The following is a 19,548-nucleotide window of genomic DNA, read 5'->3' as shown; positions in this document are numbered from 1 at the left end:
TTTACATGAAACCACGTGACTTCTTGAAAGCCATCACGCTGCAGGTCTCTCATCTAACCAGCAGGTGGCTCCTCTCACAGGGCAAGCAGGGGCATTTCTAAGAAATCAGCCTGGACTCAGGAAATCCCATTTCCCCCTCCCATTACTCTTAGGCCATTCGGTAAGTAAGAGCTTTTGGTGAGAAACTTAAAGGGGCAAGGCAGAAACACAAACTAAACTTAAGAGAGAAGATCAAGAGACATCCCAGTGTGAGGACAGCTCAACACATAAACAATTTATTCTGTTTATTTCCTTGGATCTGGATCAAATCATACTTGCAAACAATTATTTGTGTCTGTCTTCAAAGCAATCATGAATTCATCCCAAATCACAGGAAAATAAAATCAAAATTACAGTCAGAATATTACTGTTATAAACATTGTTTGTATTTCTCGGGCAGAAGTTATGATAACTAATGTGAGGCGTTATCATGGTGGGGCCTCTCTCCCTCTCCCTCACATTTTACACTTGTAGAACTGATTGCACCACAGACCTCAGGATCAGAGAGCTGAGAAAAATTCAGACTGTAATGCGGATGAAGTGTATTACTTTCAATCACTCTTAGCATGCCACTGAATCACTACTCAGTGATTGAGTTCCAATGAGTCACTACTCAGCACTGCAGGGGGATATTGAACAGAATTTGAACCACTTAAGGACCCACAAAGCACGACAATAACCTGCACTGAACTGGCTGATCCGTTTTCATTGCTGTTTCACATGAAACCGACTGGCAATAGATGATAAAAGCTTCAAACACATGCAGGGGAAGCGACAATATGGTTTGCTTGAACATGATGTGTCACAGACTGCGGTGGCTGAATGCCAGTATTCTGCCGTCAACAGAGAAGTTTTTTTGGTTTTTATTGCATAAGTTGGTCTTTTGATGAACTTAAAACCGTTTCACCAGGCGATAAAAGAGAGGAGTCTTGCGCGACCTGGTGTTTCTGTGGTACAAAGGTTGAGCCATTCTGGTTGAGTAGCACAAACATGTGTCACTGACCCAGTTTGGGATAGTAGTTTCCTGTTTTTTTTGTTGTTGTTTTTTTACAATACAGTCTGCAAGACAGCTGATAAAAACTGTCCATCATAAAGTGACAGAGCATTTATAATGTACTTTTTGCTCTCTTCTGTAAACATCTTCATACAAAAACGCAGATTGAAAATATAAAGCTTATAAAAACGATTAAGACAAGTTTTCTTTTTGTGTTTACAGTGAAACCAGAACGCCTTTTGTCAACTGAAGGGCAAAGAGTTCCTGTTGGACATATTGCAAGTCCTTTGGCGCCATCAAGTGGCTTTGAAAAGCAGGCTGACCTTAATATTGACCAATGCTGACATCTAGTGGACATTCATGTAACATCACGCGAAGTCAAACCTCAATTTGTTAAAATGAATACAGCTTTGAATCCAAAGTAATCAGGCATGATTACTTTTACTAGTGAGTAATCTTTGCTTTATTTATTAATATTTTTCTTGCTTTTCTACATAGATTTCCGAAAAATACGAAAATTAAACGTTTTAAAAGAATGAGTTACTATTATCATTTTTTTTTAACCTATTAGTGTTATTATTAGCCCATTTCAGTATGACACAATGAACCTGTAAAGAATTATTTTGCAATGTATTTTTAACCTTATAATGAAACATGACAACACTCAAGGGAAGTTTTTCTGTACTTTTGTACACAACAACCACTCAGTTTCCACCACAGGAGTGAAATAAAATTAAGTTATTAAAATTGTTGCAGGTCCATTTGGTGTTTTAAAAGCCGTTATCAATCAAAAACAACTTTCAATTCACTGAACACACTGCGCTGTATATTTACTAAAGTGATAAGTAATGTAATGCGAGCCTAATTTAATATTAAACAAACATTTCACATTAATTAGAATCAATCAGTCAGTTCAGAAAAGACTTGCCGGAAGAAGAATAGGATGGAGTTTATGTTGAAGGTGTAAACTCAGCATCTGATACTTTTCTTTTTTTTTTAAGAGCAGTTCCAGTCATTATATGAAAGTAGAAAATAAGCGCCCAGGTTATAACCAGGATATAGAACACAAGCAACAGAGTATAAATATAAAACATATAAAAATATACTGATGAGTATATTAAGACAAGCCAAAAAAGGTTATTATTCCAAAATGTTTATGGTTAATATGAAGAATATCAAAGGAACATGGAAAATACAAAATTGTGTAATGGAGGAAAACGTTGTCAGAACAAATGTACCCAACTATCTACTAGATGAAAAAAATAATGAAATAGACATAAAATAAAGTGATAATGAATTAAATTCTTATTTTGTTATTACTGGCCCTAATCTGGTAACGACAATTGACACCCTGGGAGTTAAGAAAAGGGGAAGTAAAATCATGTATTACATACTGTAAGACGTCAACAGACAGCAATGGGTTTGATATGATGATTATAAAACAAACTATAGATTGTATAAGTAACGCTTTATGTCACATTTTAACCTGTTTTTCATATCCGGGGTTTTACCACATAAAATTAAAAAATCAAAAGTAATCCTAATCTTCAAATCAGGAGATAAACACTGCCGAGCCAATTACAGACCATTATCACTACTTTCACAATTTGCTGAAATTATAAAAAAAACAAAACAACTTTGTTTATATATTAGATGCATTTATAGAAAGAAATCATTTGTTGAGTCAGCAACAGATAATAACAAAGCACTATTGGTGTATTCATTGATCCTAAAAATGGCGTTTGATATCATTCTTGTTCTTGGGTGTGACCCTGGATGAAAACTTCACCTGGAAATCTCATGATGTTATGTAAAACAATTTCTATTCTTCACAAAGTCAAGTATTTTCTGAATTGCACAGCTCAGGTTGTTATACTGCACGTTAATATTGCCCTAGTTCATGTGCTGCTCTGAAGTGTGGGGAAACACAAAAACAACCACAGTCAAACCGTTGATAATACAAATAAAAGCAATATGAAATAAAACCTATGGAAGAGAACATACCAATCAATTTATAAAAATCAAAACTACTAAAATTACAGGACCTTGTAAAATTACAAACACTAATTACAATGTACAAAGCAAGACATTTTCTATTGCCTCAAATTGTACAAACCTTGTTTTTTAATCAAATTTAATTCATCTAGTAGGAGAAAACTTAACTTCACTCTCCCCTTTGTCAGAACGACCCAGAAACAGATGGAGGCCTCTGTGGTTGCAGTCAAACTGTCGAAAGTGCTTAAATAATTCCTCCACTGTGCACCAATTTAAAAGACAATTCAAATGGACAACAATTAAATCCTATGAGCCACAATAATTAAGTTAAATGTTACATTGACTTTGCTGAACTATTATTTGTCACTGAACTGCAGGTTATATATTTTATTTGTTTAATTATGTATTTTTTGTAAGCTATGAGCTAAAATAAGAAGTTACATGCGACGTTGATTTGAATCAGCGGAAATTACATGATTTGTGTCTGTGTGACTGATTTGAATATTCTGTAAATTGCGCATCAGTCTATTTTGTATTTATTAATTTTTTCCTGTTATGTGTTTGAAGAAAGGGGCACCCACTATAAGTTTAGCTTCTTTGTGCTCCCCTACAATTATGTAAACATTCAATGGAATGAAATCTGAGAAAAGGAAAATAACATGATTGAAATGAAGAAAGAAAGGAAGGAAGAAAGAACATGCATGAAAAGGATTTCTTGCTGTGACATGCATAGTATTCTAGTCCTTCCTCTTCTTTCAGTATGATCCTGGTAGGGCTTGCCACAGTGGATCATCTTCAAATCATCTGACTCTGGCCTTCATCAACTGTTCTCACACCTCCTCTGCATCTTTCACCCTCACAATTCTCAAGGCTTTTTTCTGTGTTTTTTTTTAATGCATATCACCAAAAGTTTTCCACTTATATTTCTCCAGACACTTGTCTCTGTCCAGAGGTTAGATAATGTGCAACACACAGCTGCAGCAAATGCGAAAGAAAAAGATTGATGGACAAATTGAATAGAAACCAACTGATTTTAAATAATTGCGCTCAGTGGCAGAGTGGCCGCTCGACTTATGGTTGGTGAACATTAGGCGCGTTTGGCGACACCCAGCGGTCACATGTGGTACTGCGCTCTTATCCGTACATCAACCAGCGGCACACGTACAACGAAAATGATTGGGATTAGTGGGCTGTAAATCACATATGAAAATCAAGATATCATAAAAATCCAAATGTAACACATTTCATAAGGAGTTGTCATTTTGGTGGGGACATCAGGATGATATCATTTGGATGGGGCTGTCATAAACACATCTCTAACGCGGTTTCGTCTATTTTTTTGCATTATGCGAGGGAACTGTGCAACTGTGTCAACAATCAAATGTTCAGGGATTTATGCAAGTGACACACCCACACACACACACACACACACACACACACACACACACACACACACACACACACACACACACACACACACACACACACACACGCAAACAAACAAAAATGAAATAAATGGGTCAAAATAATGCCTTATTTTAAACCAATTTAATGATTTGCTGTTTGATAATATCACTTAGCAAAGTAATGTAGTCCTACTAACAACAGCAACAATGTAATAATAATTACAACAACAACAAAAACAACAACAGCAACAACACCACACATAATAATACAAATACCAGTAAACAGAAACATTTAACATTGTTTTAATGCACGAAGGCCTTTGCTTTTCAGATGGCCTCAATTCTTTCGTGAAAAATGTATTTTGTGACAATGCAAAATAGACACGACGACCACCCAGAAACGACAGTTCACGTTGAAACAGAAAACTCACCTGCAAGTACTCGTCTATCCAATTATTCCAAGTCGAGCTCTTGTTGAGGAAGATCCATCCACAAATGTGGCCAACATGAGAAGAAGTGAACAAAGAGAGCAGAAGGGTTGGTTGGTTCGTGCGCCAGCGTTTTGCTTTCACTTTTATTTTTAGTTGAAGGTTCGTGCCAAATGCGGTTGAACTCGGTCTCCCACATGAATACAGTGCTCATCATTTACGCATAAAACAATAATCATGTATTTTCATCACTTATGCACAAAATAATTCTTATCTTTTTGTTTTTTTCTGTATATGCATAAAAGACACCCGTGGGAGAGGCGAGTGTGTGAAGTGTATCTTTAAATGCATGTGGCTCTTCGCAGAAAGTGAAAGATTTTCCTCAGGAACAAATGACGTGTTTCTTCAGAACAGTGCGTTTCCTGATTATTGAAACCAACAGCGTTTTAAGTCTGTTTCCTTTGAAATATTTGTTTAAAGAACCTGGAACAAAAACGGAGCTTTTTTTTCTTCTTCTTCTTTCTTTTTCTTTTTGTCCCAAATTAAACTTATGGTGCGTTCAAGTGCTTGTGAATTTGGAAAGATACCATCAAATTATCATCAACTCTATGAACCAAGAGTGTCAATAGCGTTTCTGGTCAGGGGCCACAGGTCATCTTGAGTGAGCTGGATGGGTAAAATTTTAACTTCAAATTTTAACTTAGGGTATAAAGGGTTTCACAATTAGTATCAAAAAAAATTCCAATCTTATTGTAACACCAGTTTTAGTTATACTTTTTGCAGAAAAAACACCCCAGTGAAATGACAAAAAGAAATCTTCCATAACATTTTGCAGCTTTTCACATACATTTATCATAAACTTTCAATACAATGAGGTAGCTGCAGTAAACTGATAAAAAGTCAATGGTTGGTGCAGTATTTTGTATTATTATTCTTTTGGTCTTTTCCTGGGCTGGATTGGAGCCTTTGTGGACTGATTTTGGCCCACAGGCCTCATGTTCGACTCCCTGGGTATAAACCAATACATAAAAAGGAATAATGTTTATATAGTATCATTAAGAATTTCATTCTAAATCAAGCTATGTGTGATAAAATAATACGTTTCCAACTGGTCTTTGATAATGTTCGTCTGTGGCACAATGCATCAATAACTCTGAGGCTTTGTCTCATTTTGGGGGGGGGGAAATGCTCACAATACCAACAACGACAAAAGTTTAAATTTTGTCTAAATAACCGAAAAACACCACAAGTTTGACTCGCATTGCAAAAACAGGGTTGATCAAAATGTCTTATTAATAGATAATCAAACACAATTTCAACATACAGTATGATCTTGAGATCCTGTGAACAGCTAGCAACAGCAAACCCAAACTCTTTAGACAATGTTTTCTTGTTTTTGTTTGTTAACTAAAATGAATCACAAGAAGAGAAATATGCGCATGAACAACAATGTGAGCTTGTACTGTAATACAGAAGAAAACAAACACGAGAACAATTTTATGAGCTTCACAGTGGTCACCAGAGCATTCTAAATTTGAGGAACTTCAAAATATGTGCAAACATTGTTGACATTTGTGACAATATTGAAGCTGCAATTGCAATTACAAAAGAAGACATTTCAAGATAAGTAACATGTCACATGAGAGACAAATACATGCTAATAATGTAAGATAAAAGTCATTAACCTAAAACTTGGTGTCTTGACTCTGGAAATCGGATGTTGACTCTTGACTTTCAGCTTCCTTTGTCTTTTTGCCACACCTGGGAGGACATCAGGAAGAGTGAAACATTGAGGTATTTCGCAAAAAAAAAAAATCAGCCAATTAAATGCAGTGTTGTTTTTCAGAACCTCCGTGGAACAGTTAACATAGAGCCTCACAATATTGGAGGTTCCAATCTGCAATTGGAACTCACCTGCACATCTTCTGCATTTGGGATACTGACTCTGGCAAAGTCCTCCTGAACGTCTCTGGCAGGAACAGACATGAAATAGCCCCCAGAATGGTCACTCCTCCGATGAGTATGTAAGGAAGAGTTTTGAAGTATTGTCCTACCAAAAAGAAATATAAAGGTCAAAATAAGTGTGTCCAAACTGACAGGAATGAAGAGATTACTGCTGCAACTGGCTCAGAAGAGTTTACCCAGGTAAATGATGAAGGGGGAGGTGATGGTGCCGATACGGGCGGACATGGAGCAACACCCCATGGCCGTACTTCTGATGACGGTGGGGAAGAGCTCCGATGTGACGGAGAACATCACACAGAAAGCTGCTGTGATGCCAAACTTTCCCAACATCTCCAGGAAAACAGCCACGCCGGGGAAACCTAGAATAAAACACTACTACGTTGGCCGGTGCTTGCAAAAAATGGCAACTGAGATGGATGCAAAAAGTGAGTAAGCATCCCAATATGTCTTACAATGTCGCTCTGATAATGTTCGATTGATCATTTTCATCAACAGATAGTGTCGAATATTTTTGAATGAATAGATTTATAAAGGAATCCTTTACAAATAGTATTTGTTTATCAAATTATTTACACTTTCATTTAGGTAGTTTCAGGTATATGGACATACAGTATGTAAAGTGTTCAGCTGCTTATAGTTTTGTCTGTATTGTGGATTTTACTGATCTCTTTTAAAAAATACCTACCTATTGGAATGAGGTTCACACATAAGATCATAATGCCTCCTAGCAGGAGTGTGGAGAACTGGCAGATGTGCCTGGAGCAGTACTGGAGCAAAATCAGGGCAATTATATATGCTGGCACCTCCGTCACCGCTGACAAGAAGCAGTTTAGGTAAGGGTCGCCATGCAAGTTTGACGTGTTGAATATTAAGGCATAGTAACTGGTGGTGACGATGAACCTGCCGAGACAATACACACATGAGAGAAAAACACATGGCTGACCAAATGATTTTTGGGGCTTTAATCAAACACAGAGTAATGGACAAAAATTCACACTTGTGTGAGAGAACTGTATACGCACCACAGAAATGAACACAGTAATGTAATAGAGAGAATATTGCAGGATTTCAGAATGACAAGTATGTTGGATTTCTCATCTTTCCTGACCAATGCATCTTCAACCTGAAACAAAAAGAAATGTATATTTGAAGGAATTCAACTTGTCTCATCTCACTTCAGATGAATACTTCAACAGTACAGGGCCTTTAGGAGATTCTGATATTTGGTATAAATATACATTTATAGGGAAAACTAAAACTCCAAAACCGAAAGTATAAAATTGTGCCAAAAGACAATAGTGCTTTGACTTTAAAGGACTTTTTAAAGGATTGAATATTTCAGTTTATAGTATAGTGGTGGCTTAAATTATATGGCTGGGGATGTGGTTATGACATGCATAGAGATGCACTGATACCGATATCGGTATCAGGTCCGACACTAAAGGCTGTAAGGCTGTTGTAGGAGCGCGTACCATCAATGAAGAGGCTTCACATTATATAATTTGTGTACAGAGTATAAACTAGGCTTAATGGCCTTTGCTAAGCACTTATATCGGTACTCGGTATTGGCAATTCGCTCAAGGTAAGTACTTGTACATGTACTCCTTAAAAATAGTGGCATCAATGCATCCGAATTACATACTATTGTTAGAATTCAAAATAAAATGAGCTTGTTCATAACAGTACCTCAGCTTTAGTGAAAATATCCTGCGGAGCTTCGACTTTATTCAGCTTGGCGGCGTCTCTCAGAATGGCCTCAGCTTCCTTCACTTTCCCCTGAGAAAACAGCCATCGAGGAGATTCTGGGATAAACCTGATCAGATGAACACAAGAGTAAAACAATAAATAAGAGCTTAAACAGAGTTGCTAATAGGATGCAATATTGAGAGTGGTATGAAGAGCCAACATTTCTTATAGGGTAAATGACATGAGCCATCCTCACCATCACCATAGTCGAGTTTCAAAGAAAATACACCAACATGTAAATAGTCTCACCACCACAGAGGGATGTAGCTCAAGCCTGTTGCAGCCATGGGAATCATTAACATCCGCCAGTCACGGAGGAAGTAGGCTGCTGCAGGCAACGCCATGTACCCCAGAGCCGTGCTCATGAAGACTCCAAGAGAGCAGAAAATCACTCTGGTTTTAGGGCCGAGAACCTCTGACCCTGCGGGTGGTAGAAGGCAGAAGAGTATGGTGTACTTTATGATGCAAGAGCACTCATCTATAACTACATATCTCCACCAAATGAGGTTGTTCATGCACATACCGAGCACGAATCCAACAATAATATTGGAGAATCCGCCACCACCCACGAAGAAGAAGATGAAGCAGAAGATCTCCCAGCTCGGGGAGAAAATCTGTGCTGCGAGGGACACAGTCTGAACGACCATCATGATGAAGAGTATCGGTTTCCTCCCGAACCTGTGTGACGAAATCAGTCCAACATGTTTGCACTCCTATCAAGATTGTAAATATTGAATTAATTCTTTTTTTTTTTTTTTTTTTAAAGACGTCTTCTTTCCAAACCTGTCTGCCAACTGGCCTGAGATCAGCGCTCCCACCAGCACGCCAACGTAATGAATAGATGTGGACAGAGGAACTTTGTATGCATTGTCACACACCAAGTCCCACTGCAAATTGAAAAATAATTAGTGACATTTAGTGACATTGAAAATAAAGTGAGTCACTGCAGCATAAGGTTTTGGCTTAACTGTCTCGTTGTGCCTTTTGTGGCACCTTGCTGAGCTGGCTCTTTTGATACTTTGATAACAAACACCTCTTTGAAGTTATTGCTTTTGGTGCGATAATGTTATTAAACAAAAGAAAATCAATCAATATATCAATCTGTGCTTCCCACCGTCAGCCAAGCAAGCAGCATTTACACTGGTAAATGAGCTTTAAATTAAACATAACAGTGCAAACTGGCATCTATAAATACTCAGTTGTAAATCACTTAATGGCCACTGTTCTTCCACAAATAATAAATAAACGTACAGCTAAAAATTAATTGTTGAACTTTGCCTGCTCACATTATTTATCCAATTCTTAGCCGTTATAAGCTGCATTTACAAGACTCATTCTGCAGATGTAAAACACAAAATCTGTTTGTGCATAGACTTTTTTTGAAGACCAGGTTTTAGCTCCCTGAAAGCTACACAATCACACATAAGAAACAAGCAAGTTCTAAAATGAATACACTTCATAAAAAACTCACCTCCATGACAATAGTTGACTGGTAGATTGCTGTGCTGTATTTCCAGCCATTGAGACAGTGCTCCAAAGGAATCTCACTCACGTTCACATCTACATTTGGGATGAAGTTGTTTCGGGAGTAATTTTTCACAATTTCCAGGTTAAGCCTTGAACAGGAGCTGCGCTTTTCAACACCGTTGACCGTGTCCATTGGAACCGTCACGTTTCTCCACATCTCACTGATTTTGGAGTCTTCAGGAATATAACATTCATGAGGTGGAGTGTCTCCAACGAATATTATATAAACACCAGCAAATCCATTTGGTATGATGCTGATGGCCAGAGCAAAGAAAATCCTTCGCTGGAAAGCTCCCCAGGAGCCGAGAAAAGATGTGATGGTGTCATAGTCCCTGATATCTTCACTAGCCATAGTGCCACCAAAACGTTTTGATGATTTAAACAAATAAGAATGAATAAAAAAAAAAAAAAAAGAATTAGCAAAGTCAGGTCATGGATGAGCTCAAACACTGAGTGTGCTCCACAGCTGTGTGACATGCATTTGAAGCCATATAGTGTACCGTGAAGCTGACTCTGCATTATATAGCCAGGCTACACCTGATCTGACTGTAAAAATTACAAAACAGCCCCAATGATTTATGCTCATCCAAAATTGATTTTTCAAGCTCTAAAACATGTTAAGGATATTATACTGGACAAACATTATATAATACAGTAGTTTCCACAAAAGATTAAGAAAACATTGGAAGGGCAGTTAATGATTCATAAAGAAATGTAAAACAGCAATGAGGGCTATTATTTTTTAACTGGAAGCTGACATTATGCTTAGATGAGCGGTTTCAAGACAAGAAATTCAGCGCAGTAATCATTGTTCATCTGTACTGTCTTATCTTTGAACACGTGTTGATGTCGACCTCTTTAGCCTCTGCCAGGCATGGATTTAGATGAAGCGTGGAATATATGTAATGTTTACTTTAAGTAGTATTTTCAACAACTACCTGTTGTGAGGACAATAGGTTTAAGACAAATTAAACAAGCTGCAGGGAATGTAATCATCATATATATATTATTAAAAAAAAAACAACAGGACATTCTAGTTACTCAGTGAGCTTCAGATATGCTGGTAAGCAGTTTGTCACCTTTAGACCCATGCAGTTATCAGTCTGTCAGCTCATCAGCATGTTTTTTTTAAATCTGATATACCTGCGAAAGTCCAAAGAATATATTCTTGGAAAAAACATGCGATAGTGTTCTGAATTAACATTTTATTTGCTGTTCTGATTCAAAAGAGTGACCAGCACAAACGGCACCTCCATCATTAGTGTTGATCTATTTATTATTCCTACAGCTGGAGTGCAATAACCAGCCTTTCAGAATCGTGTTTTTTTTTCCGGTTTGGGTGGTACTGATGTTACGACAGAATCAAATTTTGTTCCAGTTGTCATGTTTTAGTTTTTGAAAAACAAAAGAAATGAGCATGGTACAATTTCTGTGTTGCCATACTCCATTATCAGAGTGTGAAGGCGACCATATACAATATATCCTTGTGTGGAGCAAAGAAGTATACTGAATGAACGGTAGGTCTAAAAATTGATCAAAGATTGGAATCTGGTGGAAGTCGACATGCAACACTATCCAAAGAGCTGTACGTGGGAAAAATCCCACTTAATTTGACAAACTTGAAGCAGTGTATTTTTTTTTTTCATTTGATGTGCATAATAAGCAGGGCCGCCCCTGGCCAAGTGGGGGCCCTAAGCAGGATTTTATTTTGGGGCCCCCCTTCCAATAACATAATAATAATAATAATAATAATAATAATAATAAATTACAATTACTAACGAATCAAATGAACAGCCTCTATCAACAGTGGAACAAGAACTTTACAGATGCACATGTCTGAAAAAACTTTGTGGCATAAACAGTTTTTTCTTTTTTATTTCAACAACATCCCACCTTCAAGTGAAGCACGAGCCTCTTCTTGTTTGGACTTTTTCTTTCTTTTGCTAGCTCCCGAATCGTATTGATGTTTGGAAGCCGTCTCTCTCTCTCTCTCTCTACTCTCTCTCTCTCTCTCTCTCTCTCTCTCCTCTCTACCTGTAAACAACTGCCTGCCGGCCCATCTGACCACGGATTGGTCAGATGGTGATGCTTCGCGCTTTCAATCATTGCGTTTCTTCTCTCTCTCTCTCTCTCTCTCTCTCTCTCTCTGCTGCCTCGGTGGCGGTGCTCTACGCGCCTCTCAGCAAAATGCACGCGCATCCTTTGCGCATTTGCAGAGAATGATGATACTTTATTGATCCCGAGGGAAATACAATTCACTTGCGCAAAATGGGGCCCCCCATGGATCGCGGGGCCCAACGCACAGCGCGTGTTCTGCGTGTAGGGAGGGGCGGGCCTGATAATAAGGAATTACTGCTGGTGTTTTCATGTCTATAATAGTGCTTGAACTTGAGTTAAGGAAAAAAAATCTATTTAACTGGTGTTTATTCAATCAATTGCTGTTAATCATATGTGATTCACACCTCAGTAATTGTTAAACCATTTTTTTAATTCAAGCTGATTTTGGGGAATGAATAAATCAGTACATAGAATTAGGCCATGTTTATCCCTAACCCTAACCTTTCATTTAACAGACCACATATACACCTGCTTTCAGAGCTGCTATGAGCATCCCAAACTTGTAGGGGGCAGTGTAGCGAAAAGCATGAAGCCACGATAACAAAAAACCACTGGAATCCTGGAAAAAAAAACCCACTATGGGAATGTCCGAATTGTCCCTCCTTTCTCCTTACTTATCAACTTTACCCCATGGCTGACATCACGGGGTCAAGGAAAGGTGTTAGGAGGCTGGCTGGCCTCAAATAAACACCGTCGGTATTAATTCAACTCTGTGACAGTTAATTCAACTCTGGGTTTTTGCTGTGAAGAACCCAGAAAGCGTTATTTGGTTATTGTTTATTTCATCAATAGGGTTATTATTTATGTCCTGACTTTTTTGCTGTGAAGAACCCAGAAAGGGTTATTTGGTTTTGTGTGGCTTTCTGGAAAACAATACATCTTTACGTTTAGGCACCCCTGCGATCGTCACACTTTTTCTCTTACAAACTGACTCCGGCCCCCCCATCAGAGAAGGGAAAAGTTACGTGGCCCTCACGGGAAAAAGTTTGGGGACCCCTGTTCTAAAGGAGGTAGTAAGCCTCCTTTGCTTTGCTTATTGAGAATTCAGACAGTCCTTATCATGGGCGCCACACAAAACACCGCCGGGGTTCAGGAGAAGTTAATAGATAAGGAGATGGGGGGGGACAGTTCAGACATACCCTATGTCACAAATTGTGATGTAAATATCCGCCTACCCCCCTTAGATGCAAATGGAGACACGGAAATTAACCAGCTCGCCACTGTGGCCACAGTTTTCAAGAATCATTGTTTGTGGTGAGTCGCAGCTGCATTTATGTGTAAATGCCCGGCCCAAACACAGAGAGATATCAGTTTTTCCAAATACCTGGGTACGTGTAAATGTAGCCTGTATCTGATTTTAATCAGTGTGTTATGTTTGGCTCAGGAGAGAACTCAGGATGCCAGACACCCCTGTCATCTTTATTCCCACCATGAAAAATCAAAGGCCCTAAATGTCCAAATAACAAACTCTACAAGCTCACCGGAGACGATTACTGAAGCACAAGTAAGAAGGACACAGGTTTCTGTCACACAACACAGATGAACCAACAGCCAGAACACACAGAAAATGCCCTACATATACCGCTGTGCCAGCTGCAGACAATCACACACTCAGGTACACATCAAGGTAGGGAACAGCAATCAGGCACGAGGAGGGGAAGTCAAGGAGCCAGAAGAACACAAGAAACAAAACATAAACCATTACATTATTATTGTGTGTCGCTTAAATATAATACTAGGGACCTACATGTTATGAGTAATATATGAACTCCTTTTTTTAAAATTAAAGAATCAGAACTAATGAACATGAAAAACAAACAATGAAAATTCACAGAATTCCAAATTCTATTATAAACATCTTACCTACAACAACAAAAGAAAAAAAGCAAAACACAAAGAAAAGATTTAGTCTTTATGTTTGGTTGGCTTTTAAAAAAAATATTTCCAATTAACTTTCTGAATACCGATGTTCAGAAAAGTTGAGAGAAACCTAAAAATAAAAACAAAAACAAACAAAAAAACGTGAAAAAAACTAAATCAATCAAACAATGAAATTAATATTACAAGAGAAGCATCAACCCCCCCCTCCCCCTCCTTTTTTTTTTTTTTACAGACAAACAAAAACAGATTAATAAGTAAAACTAACACAGGGATTATAATAAATTATATTTAGATATGAGGAACAATGTTTTTCATCTCAGGTGGTATTAATAATATTTATGCATTTGAGGAACAGAACAAATTCATTTTTGAAATCAGGGCATGATGGGGGGGGGGTTGTGAATATAGAATTTGGAAATGATGCCAATATTATTTACCAAAAAGTTGAATTTCTTTGTTTTTCAAAACCATCCCAGTCTCTATTGTTGGATCTTTGTTCACAGATCTTTCTATCAACCATTGGTGTGTTGCCTTCCACAGATTTTAAACCGGAGCATGTTCAAAACAATGCAAGTTCTCTTATTTCTATATCATCTTGACATAGATGACATTCAATTGGCAAATTTGGTTCAGTATTTTAAAATGGATTTCTTTACATTTTGAAAGAATTGGAGTAATATACAAACTCTTTGTTGCATATTTTGCACACAGCCATGCTTTTTAACCAGATCTCTAGCTGCAGTACAGCATGATTAAATCCACACCTTTATGTTGATGTGTTATTATTTCTGGAACTAACTGATTGAGATTAACATGCCAAATTTCCAGCAGCACTTGAAATATTGAACAGGCTGTCATGAGTTCCTAGCGAGCATAAATCCCCCGACAGTAATCCACTGACGACAAAAACAACAACATACATTGTGGTGCATTCAGAACAACACATATAGAAGCTATGCTGCAAAATATAAACCACAATGAAAATGAGATAAATATCTGTTCAAAACTTGTGGTCTGTATCAATGTGACAAAGTGAGACAAAAACAATGAAAACATTTTATTTGCGTATATTTTATAGTATCACATTGTTGGTGGCAATTGAGAGTTAACAACCAACAATACCTTGTTAGTGTCAATAAAACAGTAATAGTAAAGTAGTTATGTGAAGTTCAACACTTTATTTTGTCTGTTTTATGGATGTTACTCAAAATTCATCAAACTTAAACGTCGCTGCAAACAACATTTCATGCAGTATGAAGACCAGAGACACTCAAGGTTGAAAGATAAAGCTGAATCGCCTGAACAAAAACAAATCTAATCTACATTTCGGCTTCCCAGACACCCAGTCGTCGAGGCTAGGTCTTCAATTCTTATGGTTGTGAGCGTGGAATGAAGCCCCCCCCCCCTTCTTCTCTTTCTGGAAGCATGCTCTGTTTAGAACTCAAGGCCTTCTCACAACAACAGACTGGACTTATCTGCAGAACAGGTAACAGTACCTTTCACCGCCTTTCGCTGCGCCCCCCTCCTCAACTCCAAGCAGAGGTTGTGGGGGGAGATTTGGCTGAGACACCTCCTCCTAGCGACGGGCTGCAAAACTACCCTTTCTATGACCATAGTGCCTTGTCTTGAGATATGTTGTTGAGATATGTTGAAAACTGTCGGTGCTAATGCTTCAATGTGCCTGAGGTGGATTTTTTCCCCTAATTACAGACTGTGCTCCTCAGAGCACCGTATGTAATCTGTCTTTTTTTCTCCTCTCCTCACCTCTTGTGTCCTTCTTTCCCCCAAACCTTCTATGCAATTTCGTTGTACCTGTTACAATGACAATAAATGCAACTCAACTCAATTCAATTTTATATTTTCAATTTGATTCAATTGTACAGTTTTGCACTTCACTTACTTTTATGTATTTTATGTATTTTTAACAACTCATTACCAATATTCTTTATTTAATTATGCAGCTTACAAACATGACCATATTCAAAACAAAAGACATACAACATTTTAAACAAATACAAGCAAATACATTTCCCAGGTAAAATCGGTTTTGAAATCCATTGTTTGTCATCAGTCTACAAGCTATGTTAAGTAGATAAAGGATGCATATATGTTTATATGTACGTGTGAATTATAAATTTGTTTAAATGAATAGTCAGAAAATATAACTTTAATTACTTATTATCATCAATTGCACTCATGTTTGAAATGTCACATGTCTGACATGAAATAATAATTTTAAAAAAGTACAGCAGTCCACAACACTGTAACGTAATGAAATGTATGAAAACACAAACAGAAGCCACAAGACACTAAAACCTGTTCTCTCTGGATGCGCTGTCTCCTTTTTCAACTTCCTTTGTCTTTGTCTTTTTGCGGCGCCTCCTGTTGGAACAGTGACATTTTTCTTTAGTTATTTTCTTGGTGATGATATATCACATTTTGCAAGAGCAACCCAATAATGAAACAATGAGGCCAGGCAACATATTAATATCTGAACTCACCTGCAAATCAGCTGCATTTGTGATAACGTCTCTGGCAAAGCTTTTCCATATGTTTCTGGCAACATCCAACATATAATATCACCAGAAATGGCTAGAGAGCCCATCAATATGTATGGAAGTGACTTGAAGTATTGTCCTGCCAAAAAGGAACAGAAAGTTAAGATAAAACTTATTTTTGTTGAAATGTTCACTTGAAGACTTCAGAAAATGTGTTTGGTGGCTCCTCTCACAGGGCAAGCAGGGGCATTTCTAAGAAATCAGCCTGGACTCAGGAAATCCCATTTTCCCCTCCCATTACTCTTAGGCCATTCGGTCTTACCCCGGGACAGCGATTTACAGTAAGAGCTTTTGGTGAGAAACTTAAAGGGGCAAGGCAGAAACACAAACTAAACTTAAGAGAGAAGATCAAGAGACATCCCAGTGTGAGGACAGCTCAACACATAAACAATTTATTCTGTTTATTTCCTTGGATCTGGATCAAATCATACTTGCAAACAATTGTTTGTGTCTGTGTTCAAAGCAGTCATGAATTCATCACAAATCACAGGAAAATAAAATCAAAATTACAGTCAGAATATTCCTGTTATAAACACTGTTTGTATTTCTCGGGCAGAAGTTATGATAACTAATGTGAGGTGTTATCATGGTGGGGCCTCTCTCCCTCTCCCTCACATTTTACACTTGTAGAACTGATTGCACCACAGACCTCAGGATCCGAGAGCTGAGAAAAATTCAGACTGTAATGCAGATGAAGTGTATTACTTTCAATCACTCTTAGCATGCCACTGAATAACTACTCAGTGATTGAGTTCCAATGAGTCACTACTCAGCACTGCAGGGGGATATTGAACAGAATTTGAACCACTTAAAGACCCACAAAGCACGACAATAACCTGCACTGAACTGGCTGATCCGTTTTCATTGCTGTTTCACATGAAACCGACTGGCAATAGATGATAAAAGCTTCAAACACATGCAGAGGAAGCGACAATATGGTTTGCTTGAACATGATGTGTCACAGACTGCGGTGGCTGAATGCCAGTATTCTGCCATCAACAGAGAAGTTTTTTTGGTTTTTATTGCATAAGTTGGTCTTTTGATGAACTTAAAAATCGTTTCACCAGGCAATAAAAGAGAGGAGTCTTGCGCGACCTGGTGTTTCTGTGGTACAAAGGTTGAGCCATTCTGGTTGAGTAGCACAAACATGTGTCACTGACCCAGTTTGGGATATTAGTTTCCTGTTTTGTTTTTTTTGTTTTTTACAGTACAGTCTGCAAGACAGCTGATAAAAACTGTCCATCATAAAGTGACAGAGCATTTATAATGTACTTTTTGCTCTCTTCTGTAAACATCTTCATACAAAAACGCAGATTGAAAATATAAAGCTTATAAAAACGATTAAGACAAGTTTTCTTTTTGTGTTTACAGTGAAACCAGAATGCCTTTTGTCAACTGAAGGGCAAAGAGTTCATGTTGGACATATTGCAAGTCCTTTGGCGCCATCAAGTGGCTTTGAAAAGCAGGCTGACCTTAATATTGACCAATGCTGACATCTAGTGGACATTCATGTAACATCACGCGAAGTCAAACCTCAATTTGTTAAAATTAATACAGCTTTGAATCCAAAGTAATCAGGCATGATTACTTTTATACGGTGGCCCTGAAGTGCAAACCACAACAACAAATCACAAAACACAACAACAAATTGAAAAACACAACTGCAAATTGAAAAACACAACACAAATTAAAAAACACAACTGCAAATGAAAAAACACAACACAAATTAAAAAACACAACTGCAAATGAAAAAACACAACTGCAAATGAAAAAACACAACACAAGTGAATTTCACGTTGAAGGTGTAAACTCAGCATCTGATACTTTTCTTTTTTTTTTTAAGAGCAGTTCCAGTCATTATATGAAAGTAGAAAATAAGCGCCCAGGTTAGTAAATTAACTTATTAAAATTGTTGCAGATCCATTTGGTGTTTTAAAAGCCGTTATCAATTAAAAACAACTTTCAATTCACTGAACACACTGCGCTGTATATTTACTAAAGTGATAAGTAATGTAATGCGAGCCTAATTTAATATTAAACAAACATTTCACATTAATTAGAATCAATCAGTCAGTTCAGAAAAGACTTGCCGGAAGAAGAATAGGATGGAGTTTATGTTGAAGGTGTAAACTCAGCATCTGATACTTTTCTTTTTTTTTTAAGAGCAGTTCCAGTCATTATATGAAAGTAGAAAATAAGCGCCCAGGTTATAACCAGGATTTAGAACACAAACAACAGAGTATAAATATAAAACATAGAAAAATATACTGATGAGTATATTAAGACAAGCCAAAAAAGGTTATTATTCCAAAATGTTAATGGTTAATATGAAGAATATCAAAGGAACATGGAAAATACAAAATTGTGTAATGGAGGAAAACGTTGTCAGAACAAGTGTACCCAACTATCTACTAGATGAAAAAAATAATGAAATAGACATAAAATAAAGTGATAATGAATTAAATTCTTATTTTGTTAATACTGGCCCTAATCTGGTAACGACAATTGACACCCTGGGAGTTAAGAAAAGGTAAAATCATGTATTTGTTAGAATTATAACGTTTTCTTTGACCTCCGAACTGTGACGCTTCCTGCATGGACTTATTCAAACTGTTAAAATGGCGGCGGACTGTTTTGTTATTGAGCTGTAGATGGTGGACAAATACCGAAATGCATCATGGGTAGCGTAGTTTGTTCAGTCTGTGTGAAGGTCCGCCAATAGGAGAACACGTTGCTTACGCCTCCTTCCAGCGGTGGCCAATGGGAAGAGGGGATTTACTGCAGCGCGTGTTTTATATAGCGGACGCTCCGGCTGCCTCGCTCTCTGTTTTTTCCTCCTCGTGCTGAGCCGACGTGTTTCATCCTTGGCTGTTTTCCTTCGCGTTTATCGG

General features: G+C 37.6%; 1 protein-coding gene across 1 annotated transcript; it reads right to left on the bottom strand.

Annotated features, from left to right (window-relative positions):
* Positions 1 to 6,547: 6,547 nt before the first annotated feature.
* On the bottom strand, positions 6,548 to 10,452 carry LOC308139505 (solute carrier family 22 member 4-like; the record flags this gene model as incomplete). The annotated part of the gene is made up of 10 exons (XM_080508966.1): positions 6,548 to 6,623; positions 6,777 to 6,912; positions 7,004 to 7,186; positions 7,513 to 7,727; positions 7,850 to 7,950; positions 8,514 to 8,640; positions 8,823 to 8,994; positions 9,097 to 9,251; positions 9,357 to 9,460; positions 10,045 to 10,452. The coding sequence occupies 10 exons, from the start codon at positions 10,450 to 10,452 to the stop codon at positions 6,548 to 6,550; spliced, it is 1,677 nt and encodes a 558-aa protein (XP_080365092.1).
* Positions 10,453 to 19,548: the final 9,096 nt, after the last annotated feature.

Source organism: Blennius ocellaris, assembly GCF_963422515.1.
Source record: "Blennius ocellaris genome assembly, chromosome: 14".
In the NCBI taxonomy this organism is placed as follows: Eukaryota; Metazoa; Chordata; class Actinopteri; order Blenniiformes; family Blenniidae; genus Blennius; species Blennius ocellaris.
This window is presented reverse-complemented; position numbering and strand designations above follow the sequence as displayed.